Source organism: Melanotaenia boesemani, chromosome 9 (genome assembly GCF_017639745.1).
Source record: "Melanotaenia boesemani isolate fMelBoe1 chromosome 9, fMelBoe1.pri, whole genome shotgun sequence".
NCBI lineage: Eukaryota > Metazoa > Chordata > Actinopteri > Atheriniformes > Melanotaeniidae > Melanotaenia > Melanotaenia boesemani.
In genome coordinates this window covers 14,147,761-14,170,145 of record NC_055690.1, presented here as the reverse complement: position 1 = coordinate 14,170,145, position 22,385 = coordinate 14,147,761, and the positions used below count along the sequence as shown (strand labels likewise).

At 37.7% G+C, this 22,385-nt stretch overlaps 1 protein-coding gene across 9 annotated transcripts in view; it reads right to left on the bottom strand.

The window, feature by feature from the left end:
- The window catches only part of robo2 (roundabout, axon guidance receptor, homolog 2 (Drosophila)), a 259,653-nt gene extending 251,132 nt beyond the window's left edge, over positions 1–8,521 (bottom strand). For 5 of the 9 annotated variants that reach the window (XM_041995030.1, XM_041995036.1, XM_041995037.1 and 2 more), the window contains exon 1: positions 7,846–8,521. In XM_041995030.1, the coding sequence (XP_041850964.1) occupies positions 7,846–7,969 (124 nt within the window). In that variant the 5' untranslated portion in view covers positions 7,970–8,521. The remainder of the gene's footprint in view (positions 1–7,845) is intronic. The other 4 variants (XM_041995031.1, XM_041995039.1, XM_041995033.1 and 1 more) reach the window with 1 other exon arrangement.
- Positions 8,522–22,385: the final 13,864 nt, after the last annotated feature.

The window sequence follows — 22,385 nt, the reverse complement described above, 5'->3', positions numbered from 1 at the left end:
AAATGAGCTGTAATGGTAGATATTGTGTGATCTTGTGCGAGAGTAGGACAGTTTCTCTAGTAAGAGGTGAATCTCCACTCATTCTCCGTCTCAGTGCAAAGATTGCTTGGACATTGCTCTACATAGCAGAGCACAAGTTGATGAAAATGAGGTTGGTCCAGACAAAAATAGAGGGAGTTCAATTTTGCTCCAATAATGGCCCCACTTAAACCTAACCACCTAAACTTAATCACATTTGATGCCTATAACCAACAAAATAACTGAAAGTTGAAAGGAACAATTTTCTAAAATAAAAAAAGGAAAAAATGTAAAAAAAAAGACAAAAAAGGGGGAAAAAAACAAAAACAAATAGAAACTGAAATTTCTAAAGTACAAATTAATTAAGAATAGTCCCAGGCTAGCGTGAAACTAGCCTCTCAAATAAGACTGTGGCTTGTTAGTAAGAACACGTTTGCCTTTGGATTCAAATATTAAAGCCTCGAGACACGGCTAGCTTTGACAAAACTACATAATTTAGGGATGAAACCATGTTTGACATTTACAGCGAAATAAATCAGATGATTGTTTTATAATTTGATTTAGACTGAGAGCTTGTTTTTAATGAAGTGATTGCTTCAGTTAAACTACTCTAAAACAGGTACCATTGTCCATTAAAGATAGGGATAATCAGGCAGTCTGAATAATACCAGTGCAGCCCTACGGCCCTGCATTAGACTACTCCTTTTTTTAAATGCGTACCTCCATTCAGCATATGCGGTCCTATCTGCATACCAGCTCGATGCTGGCACAGGAAAAGGCTGTTGCTTGACACACAATATTGGACAAGACAGTAACATGGAACATTTAGAGGAGGATGGAGAGGGTACCGTCGCACTAGGCTTGCCAGCTGTGATAATGATGTATAATTTAATTGAAGGCTGTGCTTCTATCCTCCACAGAACTCAAGCTACTCTTCTCTTGTAAATGCATTATTCAGGCTAATGGTGACCCTGAAATAGAAAAAAGCTTCTTATCTCTTTAAAGTTTTATTGCAGAGAGCAAAGAGAGGTAAGAAGGTATATGGCGAGAAAGTGAGCGAGAGTGGGGCAGAGAGTCACACAAGTTAAAAAAGCTTCCTGTTATGCAGTGCTGTCTATTGCTCAGCTTTGCAAAGTCTTCCTAAATTCTGACCATGACAGCATCATCTTCAAGACAACAGCATAAAAATTCAGCTGGACAGAAACTCTGATGTGACTTTTTTATTAGTGGTGGACATTTCCACATAAATCATGTCAAGGACATGAAGTTAAAGAACAGCTTTCACACGCTCCTCTGCATTACAAATATTCAAATTTTGCAAATATTCAAAACCTGCATTTCATCACAATCATCATCATTGCTATTATCATCTCTGAGCAAATGAGAGAGCGAAGCAAGAGGGAATTATATGATGTGCAGGAAGGAAGTCATGCATATGCTATTACATGTGGCCATCTTCATACGTGATCCAGCAGATTCTGTGCAATACACTTGTGGCCAAGTCGGAGAGCGACAGGGTTGAAAGGGTCTGCAGTCATAAAATGTGCACAGTTCCATCTATCAAGCAAAGCTGTCATATTTACTGTCTGAAATGCACCCATAAAACATTGTTATTGTAAAGTGTCATCTCCTGTGCAATTAGAAATCAGCTTCATTAGAGGACGTGTGATGGGAATGTGGCAATTAAAGTTGATTTGGTGAGCAGGAAGAAGTGCTGCATGCGGTGATGGTACTTTACTCATTTACTGAATCAGTTATTTCGTTGTCTCAGTGTATCATTTCTCAGAATTGCTCATCTTTCTTCAGGTTAATGAAAAATATAACTGCATTCCCTTTGGTACATCCGTCCTTTGACAGACTAGAGCAGGTGGATGTAGCAACAATTAATAATCTATATTTTTTTTTCAGCATTTGGCCAGGATTAATTAATCTAGCAGTAGTTTAGAATTATACAAACATCTATGGTCACAATAACAAATTAATTCATGTTTAACAAGATTTGGAGCAACTAAGTAGTGAAATTACTGTACACTCTTTGACTTTTCCCATCTCCATATGTTTGTTTGGCTAACTGTATGTTGGAACTGATGATGAGCATAAATATTAAGTAGGTCATATCATACGAGACACTTTTAATTAAATCATAAGAGTCACATCCAAACCCACATGTAGCCAGTATAGAAGTAACCTTTTCTCTCTTATCTTTCTGCCCTCATGGGTGGAAAAAGAAAACAGTACAATGAGGTCACCACAGCAGGCAGATGTTTTGCCAATATGAACCCTTTAACCTCGCTCTGCTTACAGAAGAAACCATTCCCAGTTCAAATGGTCTTTACACCTGCAATATCACTTCAGTGAGATGTAACACCATCCAAAATAAAACAATGAAAAGACAGAGACATAAAAGTTTGAAGCAAACTTAAACACAATTCACCCACGAAGCTATACTCATATCTGCACAACTTAAAAAACTGGAAAAAACATGCTCAACAATCAAACTAAATGAATCGTCTAGGTTCTTCATTATGACTGGACGACTCACAACACAAAAGACAGACTGTTATATAATATTAGATATAAACACAATAACACACACTTAAATTCTAGCACAAATATTGATTCATTTTAAAGACGACAAATAAACCCCTTTATTTAAGTAGAACATTGAAACAATACAATAATATAACTCTTATTTTAAAATTGTGCATTGGTTTTTTATCTTCTGAGGGTTTTATGTTTTATAAATCATGAAATGACTGACCAGTGTTTAAACTTGTAAAGTCATTGTTTTCTTACAGCATTTGATTTGACGACAGATCGCTAATATTCTACAAACGATAATAACAATATTTACCCGATGTTGATTCAATCCTGTTACAACTGTATCTGTTATCTCGCCCACACATTTCAGCTTGTACAAATGGCACTTATTTCTAACTTGGTGTAGGCGTTAATAAGGCAAGTACATTTGGGAAAATTAGTCTTCTGAACTTGCAGTGGCAGAAGGCTTGATGATCTAATTGGATTGAACAAGAAAAACAGGCATGTTTTCTGTCTTTTTCTCTCTTTTTTTTGTAATTGGGTAATCATGAGGGTGCTACTCCAGTTATTATAGATGTACTTGCTGGGTGTCTTGTAAACATTTGTTTATAAAATCAAGTGTTTCACAGAACTGAAAACTTGGCCTACATTTTTATTATTTACATACATAGGATGCTGAAAATTTCTCTTGGTTTTTTTAATAAACAGTAACTGAATGTCAGCAACACAGCAAAGTGTCATAGAAACAGTTAGTGAGTGATTTTCCTCGTGCTCCGTGACAGCCTTTACTGCATTTTCGGCCTCAAGACACAAATCAAAACATATTAACTGTAAAAGTAATGACACTGTTTTAATTTTTCTGTCGGGCTAGTGCCTAAATTTCCCCCATTAGTTTGTGTATTTCTATCCCTGCAGCCAGTTCTGACTTCCTGCAAAGGCCAGGGCATTGCACATGGGGAGGAGAGGAGGGAGGATTGGTGGTGGGTGGTACACATAAAAAATGCATTTTAACGAAAATGTCGTTACCTAATTTAGCCCTTTTTTACACTGGTCTAAAAACCAGCGAATGCCCACTAACATCTGGCTTTTGAGTGCAACGGGAACGTGTGTAATTGCTATTCAGTTCCAAGTGAAATTATTCTGCAGTTGTCAGTGATTTTTATCGGCTTCAATTCAATCAGCATGGATGGGAAGAAAACACTGGGTTGCACCCTAACTTTCAACGAGGGTTCTCTGATCAGAGCTGCAGGAGTGGCCTCTGCTCACCTTGCTTCTCACAAAACAAGGTAAACTGTAAAATTTTACATATCAGCACTGAAACTAACAGCAACAACTTGAAGAAAAAAAGACAGAAACTTAGAAAAAAAACTCATTTAATTATCTTAAAAAGTGCTGATTAGCAGAAACTGTGATCCTGCAGCATAGGACACAGTGAAATGTCATCCCTTCATGGTGCTGTGGCTTGCTACTAGCACTGAAGGTAGAAGTAATTACGAAACAAGTCCAGCTATGTGCTCAATATAGGCCTCAGTGCTTCACTACTACTTGAAAAGAGAAAGGGTAACTTGTTTGCAGATGTCACCCTTTAAAGAAAAATGTTAACACACTGTGCTGTAAGAAAAGTCTCAAAGGTCCAAAACACAGCAAAGCTATAAATAATAACACCTTTTTATTCCTTTTGAGTTATTCTAATCATTTAAAACAGCTGAAATATCAAACCTATTCCAAAACTAGAATTTAACCATGTTATCTGTAAGTGACAGTGAGTGCAAACAGTCAGAACAGGTCAAAAGTTGCAGAGATGCTGTAAACTTAAGGCTAATAAACATTCTCAGACCGTTGTCCTTTGTTTTTATTGGTGTGGGCAGTCCTGACCAGAATATGGTAATTATACAGCTCCAAAGAATGAGCGAACATGGCACAGTAAGCAATTTGGGCTCTTGATCTGTAGTAGGCTACACAATATTCCTGTGTGCAAAGGAAGTGATAGTAATTCTCCCTCTCCTCTCCTGGTCTATAAACCTGATACTCTCTGATTTCCATCCTAGACAGCCAGATACTCAGACTCAGCTGTTGGTGTTAGAGGAGTGTGAGTGTTATTTTTGTAATAGGTGTTGCTCTTCTTTTTACCATTACTCTTTCACTGACTGCCTCAGCAGGCACCTGTTTAGTGAATCAGTTTTTGAAAACATTACAAAAATGGCCTGGTTTTTAAACCTGGGCTGGACTGTGAATCATTTGTCTTCATGGCTTTGTGTTAACACAGCCAGGCTCCTCTCCACCTGGTACTGTATTCACATTACCATTTATTGTAGTTAGGTGGGATCATAATACATCCAATTGAATTTCTCTCCTACTGCCAGGCTGTCTTCCATCTCTGCCGTGCAGGATCTGAGTGCCTGTGCGATATTAGTTATGGATGCTCTCTCTGCAGTGTGGTGTGAGGATGTGGACCAACAGTAATTTGCTGGACTCTGGATGATGTCAGATGACATGTAAATGCCTTCCTTTCTGATCACAACATACTGAAAGAGTATTTCACTCGTTGGAGGTAGAATGACAATAACTAAAGTTGCTTTAACCATCATCATCGCACAGCTGATAACACATGGTGTAATCCAGTGACCACCCACAGTCTGAACAAGGTTGTGCAGGGAGGGCTAAAAATCAACATGAAACACAGTTTAATCCCACAGCTACATAAGTATCTGAGTGACTTACACTTAGTTAACTTAATTAAATTTGTTACATTTTATTTCATTTTATAGTTTTTTTAGTGTATTGGTTTGAAACTGCCATAAAGACTTTGCAAGGAGCTAGGAGTCAAGATATCTCACAGGAATCATTTATTAGAACATACAATTATGTGTCTTTTTGCTGTTTATCAGCAAGATTAGACAAAGACTAGCATCTGAAATTTCATAAAACGTGGTGAAGAGTTGGAGCATGAAAAGAAGTATTTAAGTTCACAGATCACTATCACTTTTGTTAATATTACAAGTACACTCACCTTGGTGAAGCACAGCGCTCCCTGAGTGCCTGCCTAGTTTCACATGCCTCCTTATCTGACTTTCTAAGCTGAAGCTTTTTGTTTTGTATGCCAGTTCTACTTAATGGTAAGAGTTTTTCAGGGGATAACTGTAGTGTAAAAACAGTTATGAAGGTTCAAGACATGGGAGAAAAAGTTCAACAGACCCTTGAATCTTCGGCTACTGTGTGCTGGTCATTCTTCCAACACATTAATCTATTGTTACTGAAATGACTTCAGTTATACAGGTGCGTTTTTAAGACTTGGAAGCTACAGTTCTAGTGGTTGTACATTAGAAGTGTAGCTGTAGTGTTTTTTATTTGTTTTGCTTTCCTGCCAGCCATTGCATGATGTTGCTTAATTCTCTACAAGCTCAAATGGCTCACAAACTAAACCACTACGGTGGTCAAATATAGACCGTAAGGTGTAATAGATCGTCTTCACAATTATTTAAAGCCAGGCATCGAGAGCACATACTATCACTGTGTTCTCAGATGCCTAGTTGACAGTGTAAGGACTCGCAATTTTGCTGTCCATCTTTAAATTGCTAATTTATGAAAATGTTAATGGTGATCATGAACATGAATTTACAGCAAATGAAAATTTCCACTGGTTAAAAATGTGAGACTGTGCCATTACAAAAAATGAAACATTAAACAGTAATTCGTTTAACATTAAACACAGTGTCGTCTACAGGAAATAACAGCACAGCCATAAACATTTGCCAACCTGAAGTAGATCTTATCTTAATTATGGAAAATACAGTTCTTTTGTGTCCCAAAACCTTAATTAGCAAAGAGTACAATTCAGAATGTGGCTGTGAAATGATTTCTTAAACTGTGCACAGATAGAGATGGAGTTTCTAGCTTAATTACATCGAGGAAGGTCACTGCCCTCCATTTTACCAGAAGCCAGTGATAGCTGGGATTTCATACTATATCTGCTTTTACCCTTGGATTAGATTGCTGATTCATATTTGCTCCAAATGTATCAAATCCCAACCTTTAACACATTTTACCCAACAACTCACCAGACTATGAAATTGGGATACGACTGCTGATTATGTTTTTGTTGTTGGTTTTTTAATAGACAATACATTAACAGACAAGTGAAATGGGCCAACTAAAAATACTTACATACTGACCACTAACTATATAAACACAACATCTCATTACCTGAGGAAAGATCTGGACATGGAATAAGAAATGCTTTTATTAAATAATGTTTTATATAATTTGAGAGCTTAGTTTAAATTATTTTAGTATGAACTTCCATGCACTAATGATGCATGTCAGGAACAAGTGCATTGACATGGTACAAGGAGGTGGTTAAAAACAGCTGCATCTGAAGAAATGCAATTTAGAAAGTGGGTGAGGCAGAACAGGAGCAAAGTGGCAAGGAATCATTAAACAGATCACGGTAGTGACACTGTCTGTTTGAAGACACACATCCCACTGAATGTTAGCCTTAAGTGCTAACAATGCTGATATGCTGCAGAGAGCATCTCTCAGACTTCTCATTGAGTGCTGGCACTAAGATTAGAGGTTCCTTTAATCCGACAAAGGGGATTAAATGCTACAAGAGAGCTGAGAGGACCGCTCCCACGGAGAAGCTAAGATTAATTATTTACACCTTCCCTCAAGAATGGTGATCTCAGTCTTCAAACCAAAAAATTCTCATACACTGGTGGCATGTCCTACCAACCAAACAGTCTAGGGACCGCAAATAAATGTACTCTCACGCACCACATACACTCCATACACACAGCAGGTGTGTGTATGGAGGGATTTTAACATGTTCCTTGAAACACTGAAATATCACAGTGAGACAGAATAACTGAAAATCCAAAATTATGAACAATGTGAATAGTTGGACAGATGTACATCTGCTAGCTCCAAAAAGTTGTACATTACCATTCAGCAGACATAAACACTCATTTCTTTTCTATACAATAAAAACTTTCTTTGAACATACAAAGTGGGTCTTAATAGTGAAAACCAGCAGTATATTAAAGTAAGACTTTTTCCCCACACCTAAGTGGTTGCATAAAACATCTAAGTCCACCAGTGTTTCGAGGCAAGGTCCGTCTGTGGTGAGGATGTATGATCCAAAATCTCATCACATATCACCCAATATCAGCTGCAGATGTGTAACAAATAATTCCAAGAATTTCCAAGTAAAGGTCACTTCAATGACTCACAAATATTCCAATTAATAACCAATACAAATGTAACTCATGGTTGTTCATCATCACTTACCCCCCTTGTTCCATCTGCCTTTGGTCCTTGCCTGACAGGTGAGTTCGGGGCATCCAAACAGCACCAAGAGAAAAAAAACAAGTTCAAACACAGAAAGAAATCCAGACTTTGCCCTGGAAAACATGTCCAAGAGTTGCTGGCAGCAGAGTCACTTTCACATGGCTGTGTTTCCTCCTAGAGCAGCGCGGCTGTGGCGCATGGCAACCCACGCGTGGGCTGTCATCATCAGTCACGCTGGTGTCAGCAGTGGGTCTCTAGTCCTACCATGCTGCTTTGTGATGCCCCGGCTGGGTGCTGGTCTTTACTGATGCTGGAGATCCATGAGAAGCCACATCCCTCCTTCTGTAAGCTCTGCCTTACCAGAGCACGCAGGAATCAGACGGGAGCACACAGCTTGGCATGCGACGGAACAGCTCAGCTTTGCTCCGAACAGTGCATAGGAACTCGTTCTCACAGGCTTGCTCAAACACACACACACATACACACACACAAACACACACACACTCCCTCCTCTCTCCATCTCTCTCACGCTCACTGCTGCCACCACTACTGATGCTGATGCTGCTGCTGAATTATTTCCTTCCCTCCTCACTCTGGGTTTCTCTGGGAATTCAGTCCTCTGCGTGCCTCTTCTGCTACATTTCAGTTGGTGGGAGCACAAGCCACCTTCAGCAGTCTAGGAAGAACTTTCCAGATGTGACTGAGACTGTCTGACAGTGTGGACTAACGGATCAGCAAGTTAATATAAGAGAAACATATGGAGCAGAGGAACCGAAGAAGAACAAGGTCCATATGAGATGGCTTTCATCAGCAGGAAGATTGCACAGAGATTTTCTTACGCTTGACAAAGTAAATTAGTGACCAACTTCCGTGTTTACGCGCCTCAAAAGACGGATGAAAGTGCTCGTCCGTCTGCTGCGTCAAGCACGAATGGGCCTTTAAAGATTTAAAATAATCACCAAAAAAACACAGCAACAACTTTGATCATCAACCTGCTAATATTTTCTATATTAAATAAGTAAAAAAGGATTAAAATGTTTATATTTCTGTCACAATCAGGGGGTTTTGGTACTGTTTTTTATTTTGTTCTTGTTAGGTTTTGTTTCGAGTCTTGTTTTATTTCTGAAGTCTGTGCCGACTCCATTCTAGATAGCTTTCACTTCCTCCCTTTTTGTCAGTTGCTAATTGTCACACCTGCTTACCATTTGCAATTTTCTCTCTTATTTTAAATCCTCCTAGTTTTCCTTTGCTTATTACCAGATCTACGTAAATACTGTCCTTGCTTGTTATTGCATTACTCTAGCTTTTCTTTGTCAGTTGTTCTGTCGTCTGTGATGAGTTTTGATATTCAGTCTTGGTTCATGTTTTTTGTTATTCTGCCAATGCCGTGATTTTACTGTCTTTAATATGCTTGCCTCTTGCCCCTGCATTTGGCTTCTCCCCTATTGTCTGTGACCATTGATCGTTACAATTTTTACATTATGTATTTATTAATTTACCCAGTACAAAACTCTTGGATTTTCCCATCAAACAGAAAAATGCTCCCAGGTTCATAAAACAGATACTTCATGAGCTTATGAACATGCTGTTTTACACACACTATGGCTTTAATGTCCTAATTGCAGCTTCTGAGGAAACCTACAATCAAGCTCATCATTTTTAATACAGAACGCAAATTAATAATCTGAATCCATGCAGACTCACTGGTTTACCCCTCACCCTCCCATATACTGCTATTCCTTCACGCTATCTTGCTTCCTTGCTATGACCACCTGCAAAAACACCAGGAACTATAATTAAGCTGCCTACATGCGAGGACAGGGAAATGTATTTTTACTAAGACGTCACCAGGAGCATATGTTGACAATACACATTTTCCAGTAATAGATAAACAAGTGTAAATGTTTGCCTCTTCTGGGCTATTACACTATAGTTAGACCACACAAACCCAATGAATGGCAGTTTCCTCTTAATTAAGTTATAAAATCACAAATCAAATCTGAATTGAGGTAAATTTAGACTATAATGAAACAAAATGCTTTGTTTTGTGTCTAAAGAGTTTTCTATAGGTAGCCAGGAGTTTTCTATACTACACAGTTAAAATCAATGAATGCTTTTGAATATAAAAAAGCCTTGAATGGTACCTTGGACTCAAAATTTAAATGATGCTGGCAAGGCTAAACAAATAGGTGATACAGCAGTTAATGGAGGATAACCTTGAAATACATGGATGATGTGGTATGGATTGAGCTGTACAGTTAGTGGTACAGACCTAGTAGTTTCGGTCATTGGGGTGATACATTTATATTTCTTCATAAAAGGATGAAAAGTAATATTCAGAAAAATAACCACTAATGTTACTGCTATTATTCCAACCAATACTTGGAATGGGTTGATTACATTAATGAACCAATTAACTTTATCAATGTTATATATTTTACAAAATCTAAGGACTGAAGCCTATCATAGAGTCTTTCATTTGCAGCAAAATGACACATAAAATCAGTAAATATATATCTGGAATTAAAGGATAAATGTTCAGAAAGACATCAGAAATACAAAAATAGCACAGCCATCAGCATGCAAGAGGAAACAGCTGTGATGTCTGCTGACTCTTTTATGAAATTAGTTCACACAGACACAGTACCTGGAATTAGCATTCAAAATGTTTTAGCCTAAATCCCAATGAGCTCATTAAAGTTACCATTCAAAGTTATTATTACATTTCACTTCTGTTGATTGGATGCAGTGACAGAAAAAGAAAAACTGAGGAAGTGGTGAGATAAGAGGGATGAGAGGAGAACTTGTGCTGTGTGTGATAGACAGACGTGCAAAAAAAAAAAAAAAAAAAGAATAAATAAAAATGTTCAGAAGTATTGTTGATTACTTTCACCCAAACAGTTCCCACTACTATGGGAGTGGTAAAGAGGAAGAGTTGAGAGAAGGAGGGGATAAGGGAACCCCTACATCCATACTGGTAAGTCTGTCAGCTTATCACCCCCAGACAAGAGCCCCCTGCATAAATGTGGTCAAGCAGGAGAAGAGCCCAGCTTCAACAGTGATGGGGTGCAGGACAGCGATAAGGATGAATCTCCACTGGGCAAAATGTGGGAGCGAGGCAAGAGGCCCCGGGCAGAGAAACTCAGCCAACAGCAATGCTCATTCCAGCTCTTGCTGGCTAAACCTCTTAAAAAATTTACACACAGGCATTCAACATACTCAGCAAATATAGGTTACTGCATGCATGTGGTTGTGTGTCTTAAGAGTAACCACATGTGCACACGTTTGATTGCACATCTCACTACAGCACCTCTGATAAGTAAGTGTGGAGTAAAAAAAATGTTCAAATGTAGATGAGAAAGGAGGGAAAGACCCAGACAGAGAGAGAAACCATCATCTTGGTGTTTTTTGTTTTTTATTTCTGACGACAGCCTCTTGAAAACAGACCATGAAATTTGCTTTTTTACAGGAAGTGACAGACCAAACACCATGAATTGATCCCCTGATGGAGATCTGGCTCTTTGTGTAGTCATTTTCTCCTCTGCGCATCTGCCTGCCCAGATACTGGATAATCTACTAGCTGCCGGCATTCCTAATCCAACCATTCATCCCCATTCACTCCGCCCATGTGTGTCCCGCACAGAACAAGGGTGTAGTTGGAAGTCTATTACAAAATAGATTTAGCTGTTTTTCTCTCTTGAAATGACTGTTGTGCAGCCTTGAAATGATTATTTCACCTACACTGCCCTCTGGGTAATGATCAATGTTCTAATTATAATTCACCAAAATCAGAGCAGCAACAATCAAATGATCAGTGACAGAACATGGCTCTGGTCAGCAGAGGGGTGATGTCCTTCCCCTCAACTTTGGAGCAGAGCCAGTTTACTCATTTAGCAAATTTAAACACAACAAACGTAAAACAACAGCCAAACATATAAAGCAAATAAAGAAAAACAGCTAAAAATATTAATTAATAACACCGTGTTGACATAGTTTAACACATCAGAGTTAGGGCATTCATCTCAATGTCCCTTTATCTAGTTACATTATGGTTGAGGGGAGAAAAAGAAGCAATATAGATGAATAGAGTAATACTCCCAGTATGGCTCCTGGCTACCAAATGTTAGAGATCATAAGCTGATTATGGCTTTGTCAGCCAATTCAACAAAGTAAACAAGCCAGAAAAAATAATAGGATAACTTCTAAAAAACTGACTGATAAGTGTGTTTGTAGTGTACGTATGTGCCTGACTCGTCTGTGAAATGACTAAATAATGTAAAGACTAGCAATGAGGGACAGTATTAAATAAGAAATATACTCCTGTTTAATTTTGCTTAAGCAGCTAAATGATAAAATCACACCAAGTTTCATGACTTCATAAATTGATACTTAATTTCTCATTAACAATGAAAATTTGACAATAACTATTCCCTCCTAACTGAATATGAATTAATTGGTTCAATGGCTAATCAAAGCTGTTTTGCACACTGTACCTCTGTAAAAAACCAGGATGAAACAGCAGAATCTGTGTAAATTTTATATGTAACCATTCAGACACAGGCTGGGCTTGTTACAGTGAACATGAAAACAGCAGCTGATATCAGAAGTGCGGCAGAAGCTGAAGGCAAAATTACATTAAGAATAAATTCCTTTACAATCAATCCTTTATACCACGTAAACTTGTGCACAGAATGTGTCTGTGAATGGCCCCACAAGTCAAAGAACAGAGAAGTAATAAGAATCAGAATGAGTTAGTGATGGTTGTCATAAAATATGGCTGGGACTTCTATTTACAACCTGTAATAAAACTGCCTCTGCTGCGATTTGTGGAAATGCTTGCCCCACAGAGCAAATCCCTTTTTGCCAAGGGCATGTTAATAACCTACATAGAGCATTTCGAATATATTGGCAGATGGACATTTTGTCTAATAGAGCATTGCAAACTGAAAAGCAGGCACTAAAGAAGCAACAGCATCATGCTTATATAGTATTCTGGTGGCAGCATGCCTCCAGCCTGAAGCCCATATCAAACGCATATCTTATACTGAGGATTTTGTTTATTCAGCTTGTAAATTCCTCATCTTTCTTCATGTCAAACTAAGAAACCAGATGATTTTCCCTAGAAAATCAACTGGGAAATTATTGATGTGATAACACTCTTGAATAATGGACAGACATTTTACATTGGATGTGATATTAATATTATTATGAAGTGGACACACACCACAAACATCTTATGTTAACAGGTGAATAGACAAATTTTAACTTAAGGTCCATTTTTAGTGGGTTTTTACAGGGTATTTACCCTGAAATCTATCAAAACATATACTGTCAGATAAAAACATGACACTTAGCTTTATCTTTACATAAACTGGTAGCAGTAAATGTATTTCAGCTTTTAATAAGTGCCAGTTTTACAACATAGAGATTCAAACCTTTCTCTCTTAAGCATGAAATCCAGTGAATTTCTTTCAAGGTATTAGCCAAGCTGAACTTCCTGGATCTATAACTCATAAATGGAGTGTTAAAACACAAACGCCTCTTTCCAACCGTGTTAAGGGAAACGACAACCTACCACCGAAATGTAATCAAAACAAGCAGTCCTCCAAGCTGAACAATAACATCAATCTCAAGCTGCAATTGGCTGTGAGACCAGTGTACAAGGATGGCCTACAAAATGTACAATGTACAAACGATACAAATAACCTCTGTTCAGTAACCTGAAACACAGTTCACAAAGACTGCAATAATTTAAGTGCATTATGAACCTCTAATATAAAACTATGTATCTATTGCTACTTTATTTTACCATGCACAGAAAAAGGGAACAGCACATGTGAAGTGGTAGACTGTTCTCTAACACCCATTTTGGTAGAAGAGTCTCACCCAACCACTCAGTGCTGAAGGTCACCAGGGACCTGTACTATGAGGCGGGATTAGAGGCTCAACTTTAACATTTTTTTCACTGTCTTAAAGCTGATTCACTTCTCGCTGGGGTCTATCACCATGCCAGCTTATGCTTGTGAGACAAGAAATCAGCACATGTAAAAATTACTGCCAATCAACTTTTTAAGAAAATGAGAGAGAGAGAGAGAGAGAGAGAGAGAGAGAGAGAGAGAGAGAGAGCGAAAAGGACTTTCTCCAACTTCAAGAAGCAAGAAGCATCTTCTTGCCCAGTTCTGTGCTCCATGGTGGCTGCTGATTGCTTAGTGCTTGGGGGCTCCTGTGGGTGTATTCACACCAGGATACTACGCTAGACTCGGTACAGCTGGGGACTTGGTTCAGTTGGGGTATTCCCCTCCCCTCCTCACCAGATGCAGCGCCACATCAAGAATTACTAAAGAAGAAGATGAGACACAACTAAGAAGAAAACTTGTTCATCTATTGGTTAATGCAGGACAACTTCTGTTTCTACCACATAAAAGCCAAACATGGAGTTGCATGAAGTCCTAGCTCTCTTGGGCTGACCATATTTCTATCTGGGCATTCTAGCTCAGGGGGAAGAGCAGTTGGCTACCAACCGGAAAGTCGTTGGAACCCCCTGATCTTGGAGAAGATCAGTCAGGGTATGAACCTGTGTTTGGACCAGAGTTTGCTTCAGATTGAACTCACCCCTCCTCAAATATAGCAAACTTCACAAGCTGATCAACTAGAATTCAAAATTTAAGGGCTGGTGTGAATGCTGCTTTTCATCCTTGGAGAAATAGTGGTTGCATTTGCACCACCACCATTTGCATCACTTAACACAACTCAATGCTCATATCGTTCACTCACGCACACACACACACACACTTGTTATTGTTGTTGTTAATAATATTCACAGTTCGTCTTCCTGCAGATGCTCCTGCAGACTGTCTGTGGTGTTTTCCTACAGAGGCTGGAGGATATTTTCTTTTTCTTTACAGCTGTAACATCTGGTTGTGTGTTATTTTTTTTTTATTTTTCTAACTGTAGTTGTGATTTTTCTCTATCGTTTTTTTTTTTTATCTTTGTCTCCCCTTTTCTCTCTTAGTTCCTCTCTAACAAAGTGAAAAATAAAGAATAATACTTAAGTTTCAAGTCTTATATCCTGAAAGCTCCTCTTGGCAAAGCAAATTTGTTCAACACAATATGGCAGCCAGACAATCACTCTGCTGTCATGATACTGGGCAGGATAAAGGTAAACGAAAAAAGAAGAGAAAAGAAAAAAGAAAAGAAGCATCTTCAGGAGAGATATGTCAGCAAAAGGGAACGCTTATGTAGCCTAAAGAAACTCATTACTACAAAGCTTGTTGCTGACTTTTAAAATACAGACGCCTCATTAATCATTTTTATTTATTAAATAATCACTTAACTATAAAGATTTCTTCGTTATTGTTTTTTTCCCTACAAACTAATTAAGTTGATAACTAACCTCACTACTGTATTGCTTGGTGTGATCTCAGTTATCAGGGTTAGTTAAGCCAAAATACTAAAAATAAAAAAAGATATACTGGATGTGGTGCCATTCAGGACCCTGCTCCTGTTTCTGTCTCTCACATATCTCAAAACACTATTTAGTCTCACTTACACTCCCTGATGCAGTTTGCATAACCTTTCCAATTTCTGACAGTGTACATCAGTATCTTGCTTCATTCAGTTGTTCACGACAAAGTCATACAAAATACCGGAATAATGATCCTTTTGTCAATATCAATGTTTAATAATAAAATAATAGAGACATCACAAAAAACTTGACTATACAATTAATTTTAAAAACTGACAATGTAGTTAATGGATTGTTTAATGTTAGTGATGAACATACAGTTTAGATTAAATTTATCCACCTATGATGCCAGAGCTTTCTTATTGTTAAAGGAGCTGTATAATTAAACTATGATGACCTACACAGTTAATCACTTGCAAGATTGACTTTGACTCTCTCAAGTTGTTCATATATGACATAAATTATAACATACAAGGTAAGAAACATTTTTAGCAAAATTGAAAATGTCCAATATTATTTTTCTTTTCAGTTTAGTTGATAGTTTCCAGAAAGGAAGCATTGACAGTGGAAAAAGTGACATCTAAAAAAAAGAACATGCATTAACATGACATATGCTACAAAATATGGCAGCCATGATATATCTTTTTTTTCTTTGTTACTATACAATCATTATAAAAATCAGCATGCACATTATAAATATTGTAAAAGACTTTGAGTTTTATACTGTGGGCTCAAATCAGATCATTTTCTGTTATTTCTGTAACGCCCTATGAGCTGCAAAATTGTATGAAAACTGCTGGACAAATAAAGTCTGATCAACTTAGATAGCAATTAATGTTGGGTTCTAGTTTTTCACAGCAGATATTTTGACTTTAAACAAGAAAACCAGATTGCACTTAGAAGAAATTCTGCTTTTGTAAATGTTTTAAAACATATACTTGAGTATTTCTTATTATATCACAAGTCACATCGTCATTGAATCATTGGACAATGATATCAGATTTATTCTTTTTTTTAATATACTGCTCTGCTGTCTGATGAGAAAATGGATGGAATGGATCATGTTGGATAGTGTAGTTACTGCTGTTGAGAAACTATACAAAAACATAAATAACTGATGCAAAACTGATGCAGTTTTGACATCCGTTACCTAGCAGCAAAGATTGTTTGCTGGAACCTGGAAACATGTATGACACACTGATGATCTCCATTGCTGTCTGCATGCAGCTCTCCTAAAGCTACAGTGCGAGTAGTACACCAAGGCTCATGGTTGTCCACCACTTGGGCCTCTTTTTGTTATTGTGGCCCAACACAAAAGACTCTTGCCTGTAAACAAGTAGGATGTGAGTTACAAGATGGGCTCTTACGGTTAAGCCATGATCTTTGGCTTGGCTTTTTAACAGGCACAATATACTTGATGTTAGGCTGCGATGAAAGCTGGGTGTGGGGGTCCCCATTGCCTCAATACCTATACACTGGCTATCCATTGCATGCCTACTGTTACCAATATCTTTTTCACCTTCCTCTAGTGGGAGTACAGTGGTTTAGAGTTCGAGCTTTTAAAGTTGCATGGTTATCTTAAATTGAGAGGAAATCTTAGCCAATCCAGACTATTATTCGTGTTCATACATGTACAAATCATATTTTAAATAATATAATATTAAGGATTCAACTGTGAATACTTGATTCATAACGAGGAATACAAAAGTTCTGTCTCTAAAACTGCACTAAAAGTGAACATTAAATACACAATTACTGTAACTTCTGTTTTGATGAGTAACTAAAATAACAAAAGTACATTTTCAAGTATTTCCTGGCTGGGAAATTATTTATTCCAACATTTATTTCAGCCTGAGTCTTTTAAGCATTTTGCCGTTCCTATTCAGATTTTTCTCTTCTTTTTACTGCATTCAGGTGCACAACTTAGCACTTCTACTCATGCTACCTATTATGTACTGGTGCATCAAGTAGAAATGAACCATAATAGGTAATGTTATGGAAAGGTGAGAAATGGGCTGTACTGAAGTCAATATGCCACCAGACATAAATCATTGCCTCAGTTTTGCTTCAGGCTGTTGCACAGTCTCATTCATTTAAATACTGTATATTTGCAAACTATCAGACGGCTGCCCAATCGATCATCAGCTGTATACAGTCCAGAGGCTTGTTTGCTCTAAGAATATAAAGTAAGTTTGCAGCAGTTATTTATTATCAAACACAAAATAACTGTGGCAGGAATGCCAAAGGTTATCTGGGATCAGCACAGGAAGCTCTCATTATAAAATCACACACAAAGCTTTGTGGAAGGGATACTTAGTCAGATGGTTGAAATGAGACCCCAGCTCCTAGAATAACTTTCTGAAGGTGTTTACAGAACGAGATCCCCCACTACAGATTAAGAGCAGGAGAGAATGCCAGCTGATTGAAAGTTATTCACATCCATTACCACATATCATCAGCAACAATCACATCATCTCCAAGACACAGCTGGGTAGACATGAGTCCCATCAACCCCCATTGGTGCTGCCAGCAAAGCATCCACACAGTCACTGAAGCTCACAGTTCAGCCTTTTGTTTGATTGCTGCAAACTGAATGAGTATAATCAGTGAGTACCCCCCCCCCCCCCCCCAACCCCATTCTCCCCCCTTCATATCCAGTTCAAAATATGACCACACAGAAACAGCAGGAGAGATGTTCATTTCTGAAAGAAATCAGGTGATTTCATAATGACATTTTTTTTCCCCTGAGACACCTTTGTTCACTTCCAGAAAATTTGATCACTTGTCATACAGGGAAGGAAATGCAGTCTGCAAGCATTCACCTCTTCACACATGCAGGGGCCATATTGAAAATGTGCCCACTGTTAATAAATTGCCTTGTGATGAAATGTTTATATCTGATTGATAAACAGCAATAAGCTGTACAAATAGCATACAATTGTATACTACAAAAAAAAAACAAAAAAAAACAAAAAACAGTTTGTCATAGTGTCCTGAATGACAATCCTTCCAAGTGTCAATACTTACAACAAAGCAAAATGACTGCATTTTTATTCGTTTGATTTAACAGTTGATACCCAACCATAACATTACTCCTTAGGTAAAACTATTCACTAATTTGAATAATGACATTGGCTTACACACAACCATAAAATGTCAATGTTTCCCACTTTTTAGTTTTTGTTGTAGAAGATAATGATTTAAAACAAATTATAAGGTATTTTTAGCTTTTAGATTTTAGCAGCTTTTATTTTTTTGGGCAGAAATATCTTACATAAAGTAGGGTTGAACAAGACAACACACCATTTGAGGTGATGTTGACAGTCCTTTAGAGCTGAATGAAGACACACATCAGCCTTTGGAGCTGTGTCACTGGCAAAAGGAGCACCATCTCTTTAGAAGACATGATTAACCGTATAATATAATGTAGTCAAAATAAAAATAAAATAGAAGTTTTTTCAGAATGCTTCTAAACTCTGCCCTATCTAAAAGATATCATTGTTGCTGGTTAACAAGTATTTTTTGTTTTAAGAGGGCATGCTTACTTGTGGTTCCAAGGATTTCCAGGAAAGTGGGAGAGAAATTCAACAAAACTAGCAAAGGCAAATCCCAGTAACCCTGGAATATACACAGGTACAGTGCATTGTGTTAACTTCAGACTAATAACTAGCTTTGAAATGCTGATTGTGCAAAAATTGGGCTGTCTGTTTAAACCGAAGAGAAACAATGAGAACAAAAGAAATCAAAATAAATTTGTGGAGAATAAAGCTTAAATGCAGCACCAGCTTAATCTGGTAACACACCAGCTCAAAGAAGCAGATGTGCTTGTGGATTGAAGAGCCAAGTTAACAGTCTACTACCACGCTGCTACAGAACTGTATGTGAATTAACTTAGTGGAGTTACTAGACACTTGAATTATTTTGTGAAGAGCCAGCAGCACACAGGGGAGGTTTGAAGGGTGCACAACTATTCAAACAACTGGAATTTCAGGAGTAGTTCTGGTCAGTGGATCTTGTGTAGACACACCATGATGGAGAGCTATAAATCACTACTTACACTTGCCACTTTTTCAACCTGGTACTTTTAAAAACATTTTCCATACATCTGAAATCAACAGACATTAACAGATACAAAACTGCACCACTGAGCCACCTGAACTGAGTCTCTCTCTCTCACAGCAGCATGCAGTTATCTCATCATTCTCAGGACTTTGTGGCCACAAGCATCTAATCTTAGAGAATCTTAATCTAATTTTATATTAGATAATCTAATGTAAAGGAATGTTTCAATATACCCTCATTTTGTGTGATTTGTATTGTTCTAACATTTTCTCACTATGTTCTGGTTTCTATACCACAGTGACAAACCCGTAACATGTAATTCCTTTTCAGATGTCTTTGACAGGAAGGAAAGAGGTCAAACTACTGACCTATAGAGATGTTTAGAAGGAGATTCAAGGTTCAGCTCTACAATAACCCCACCTGGGTCACTTCACATAGACAGGGAGAGAGACTCATGGAGACAGAGAGAAAAATATATACCCCTCGATGTGCTGGGGTGGGCTCATTGCTCTCGGGAGCAGTGTTGGGCATTAAATCTGCCTGGGGAAGAGAAAGAATGGCAGGCACTCAACTAGGGGGCCTCAAAACACATTTTAAATTTTGCCGGGATGACATGTCTCGTCCACCTCTCGGGCTGTGCTGACAGGAGTGACAGTTAGCTGGCATTTATGGCTCCAACTTGAAGGTTACAGAAAGTCAGTTAAACTCAAATGCACAACCCTTTATTTTATTACAAAATTCTACACATTAAATTACAGTATTTTAATCTGGATTCCATGCAAACTACTGGTATGTTCTCCTTAAACTCCATTTGCAGTGAGTCAAACACAAAGCTGAGCACAGGGCATTTATCACATGGACTGCTGCAATGATGCAAGACTGAATATGAATGTTGAAGATAAATTTCTTGTCACATAGTCATATCTGGTGGGAAGCCAACTCTCATCTTGGAGTCTTCACTGTATGTTTGTCCCCAGTTTAACCTCACTTCTCTGCACAGAGCTGTCAACACTGGCTGAAGGGAGCCCATTGTTTGCTATTCTCTAATAACATAATAAAGTGCATTATGTGAAAGACAGAGGGAAAAAAGGAGAGCTGAAGAGTGTGGGTTTGGGGTTAAAAATAAACACTTGTGTCACACTGCAATGTAGTGATTGGTGATGATGATGTTGTGTGGTATCAAGTCCCAGACACATACAAGTTGTCCTGTTTCATATGTTGTTTATAATCCCAGTCCTGTTGAGAACTGAGAGGTCAGAGTAAATACATAAAGTAATTCTGGTGGAAACAAATGACTTACTTAACATTCAGACTTTTTTGTCCAGCCTAATAATGGCAGCATGTACTTAACCAGATATATTCCACACATCAAATAGAGAAAAAAAGCACGAGGAAGCTTAGAAACTACACAAAAATTCTCAAGAGTAACACAGTAAGCAAAAGAATATCTTTAACAGACATTATAGCACATGTACGGGCACTAAATGTTATAAAGAATGATATATTTTGAACCTTCAGAATCTTTTTCGCAAGTGGGGACCTGTTCCTTAGTTGTATACAAAAAGCACTGCAAATGTAAATGCAAAAAAAAAAAAAGAGAGAAAAAGAAAAAAAGCATTTAACTGGTCAATATTTATTTTAAGGTGAGAAAACATTCAATTTTAGTTCATTGGCTAATACTCTTATATCTGATGAGGCCATATTGAGAAAAGACAAAAATGGGGTTTATCTTCATTTCCTTTATTAAAAACGTTTAACAAATATTTGATGATTTATGTCTCCACAAAGACTCAACTTGAGACAGCAGTACTGTAATATAAATAAACTAGATACACCAAATAAACCAAAAGGGCCATATGCAGAAGGAAAAGCTTATATATCACCTGCCCCTTTAAACAACAGAAAAAAGATGAACACTTAAAGAAAAATTTGATAAATATTTCACAAGAAAAATCAGTAAACAATTTAAACTAAATGTATGTGTTAGAAATGTGACTGTTTTTGGTCATTTAATGTTTTTTATTTTTTCCACATCACTTTATTAAAAACAAGCATCTATTCTAACCTCATTTACAAGCCACTTATCACAGTAACATAACAGGCCATGTTCTTTGATAATCCAATGTTGACTAATAATATTCACAGACAGACAAACATATTTCTACAATACACATTTCTCAGATTGCTTTCTACCTGTTTGACTTACAGTCAACAAACATAGAAAGTCCACAGAAAGGACAGAGAAGAACACTGCTCCATGTCTACATAAATCTGTTCAGAGAAGGAATCAGCATTTTAGTTGAACATGTACCTTATTTTCTGGACTATACTTCTTTTTCCATAGTTTGACTGGCCCTGCGACTTATAGTCAGGTGCAACTTATGTCTATATAATTTAACATGTTTTAAATGTAAATTCATACAGACTGACAAGAACTAAAGAGTAAACATTACCGTGTGCAGCCGTGAAAAGGCGCTCTAGGCTTGTGATAACCACTGTATTTGCTGCTCCTGTAACACTGAAAAAACAACTTCAACTTAAAGACATCTAAGAAAGGCTGAACACAAACAAAATGTCCCCATAGATGAAAACCCTATTCTGCAGATTACAAACTGCAGGTACTAAGATACGCAGTATTTAATCGAGCAGCAGTTGAGAGTGGAAGCTTGGCAAACTTTCTTGTTGGTAACTTGCTTGTTGGAGTCGCTGGCTTGTTATGTTATCTTAGTGTATTCAGCATTTCAGGTATGTTCTTTATGTACATACGTTTTACTGAGGGTTGAGCCAAATTATTAATAAAAATGTTATAATGCATTGATGGACAGAGGCATGACATTTACCAGTAGTACTTCCTTTTATTAATGAGACGACCACATGTGATTAACACAGCCCCACTTGTGCTGTCAGTCTTCCAAATGGGCAGGACCTCAGCGCTCACCTCTCTGCAATCCCAGTCCAAATGACCGGGCGTGGTGATGTGTCTCCACATTTCCAGCTCTCACTCATTTAAAAG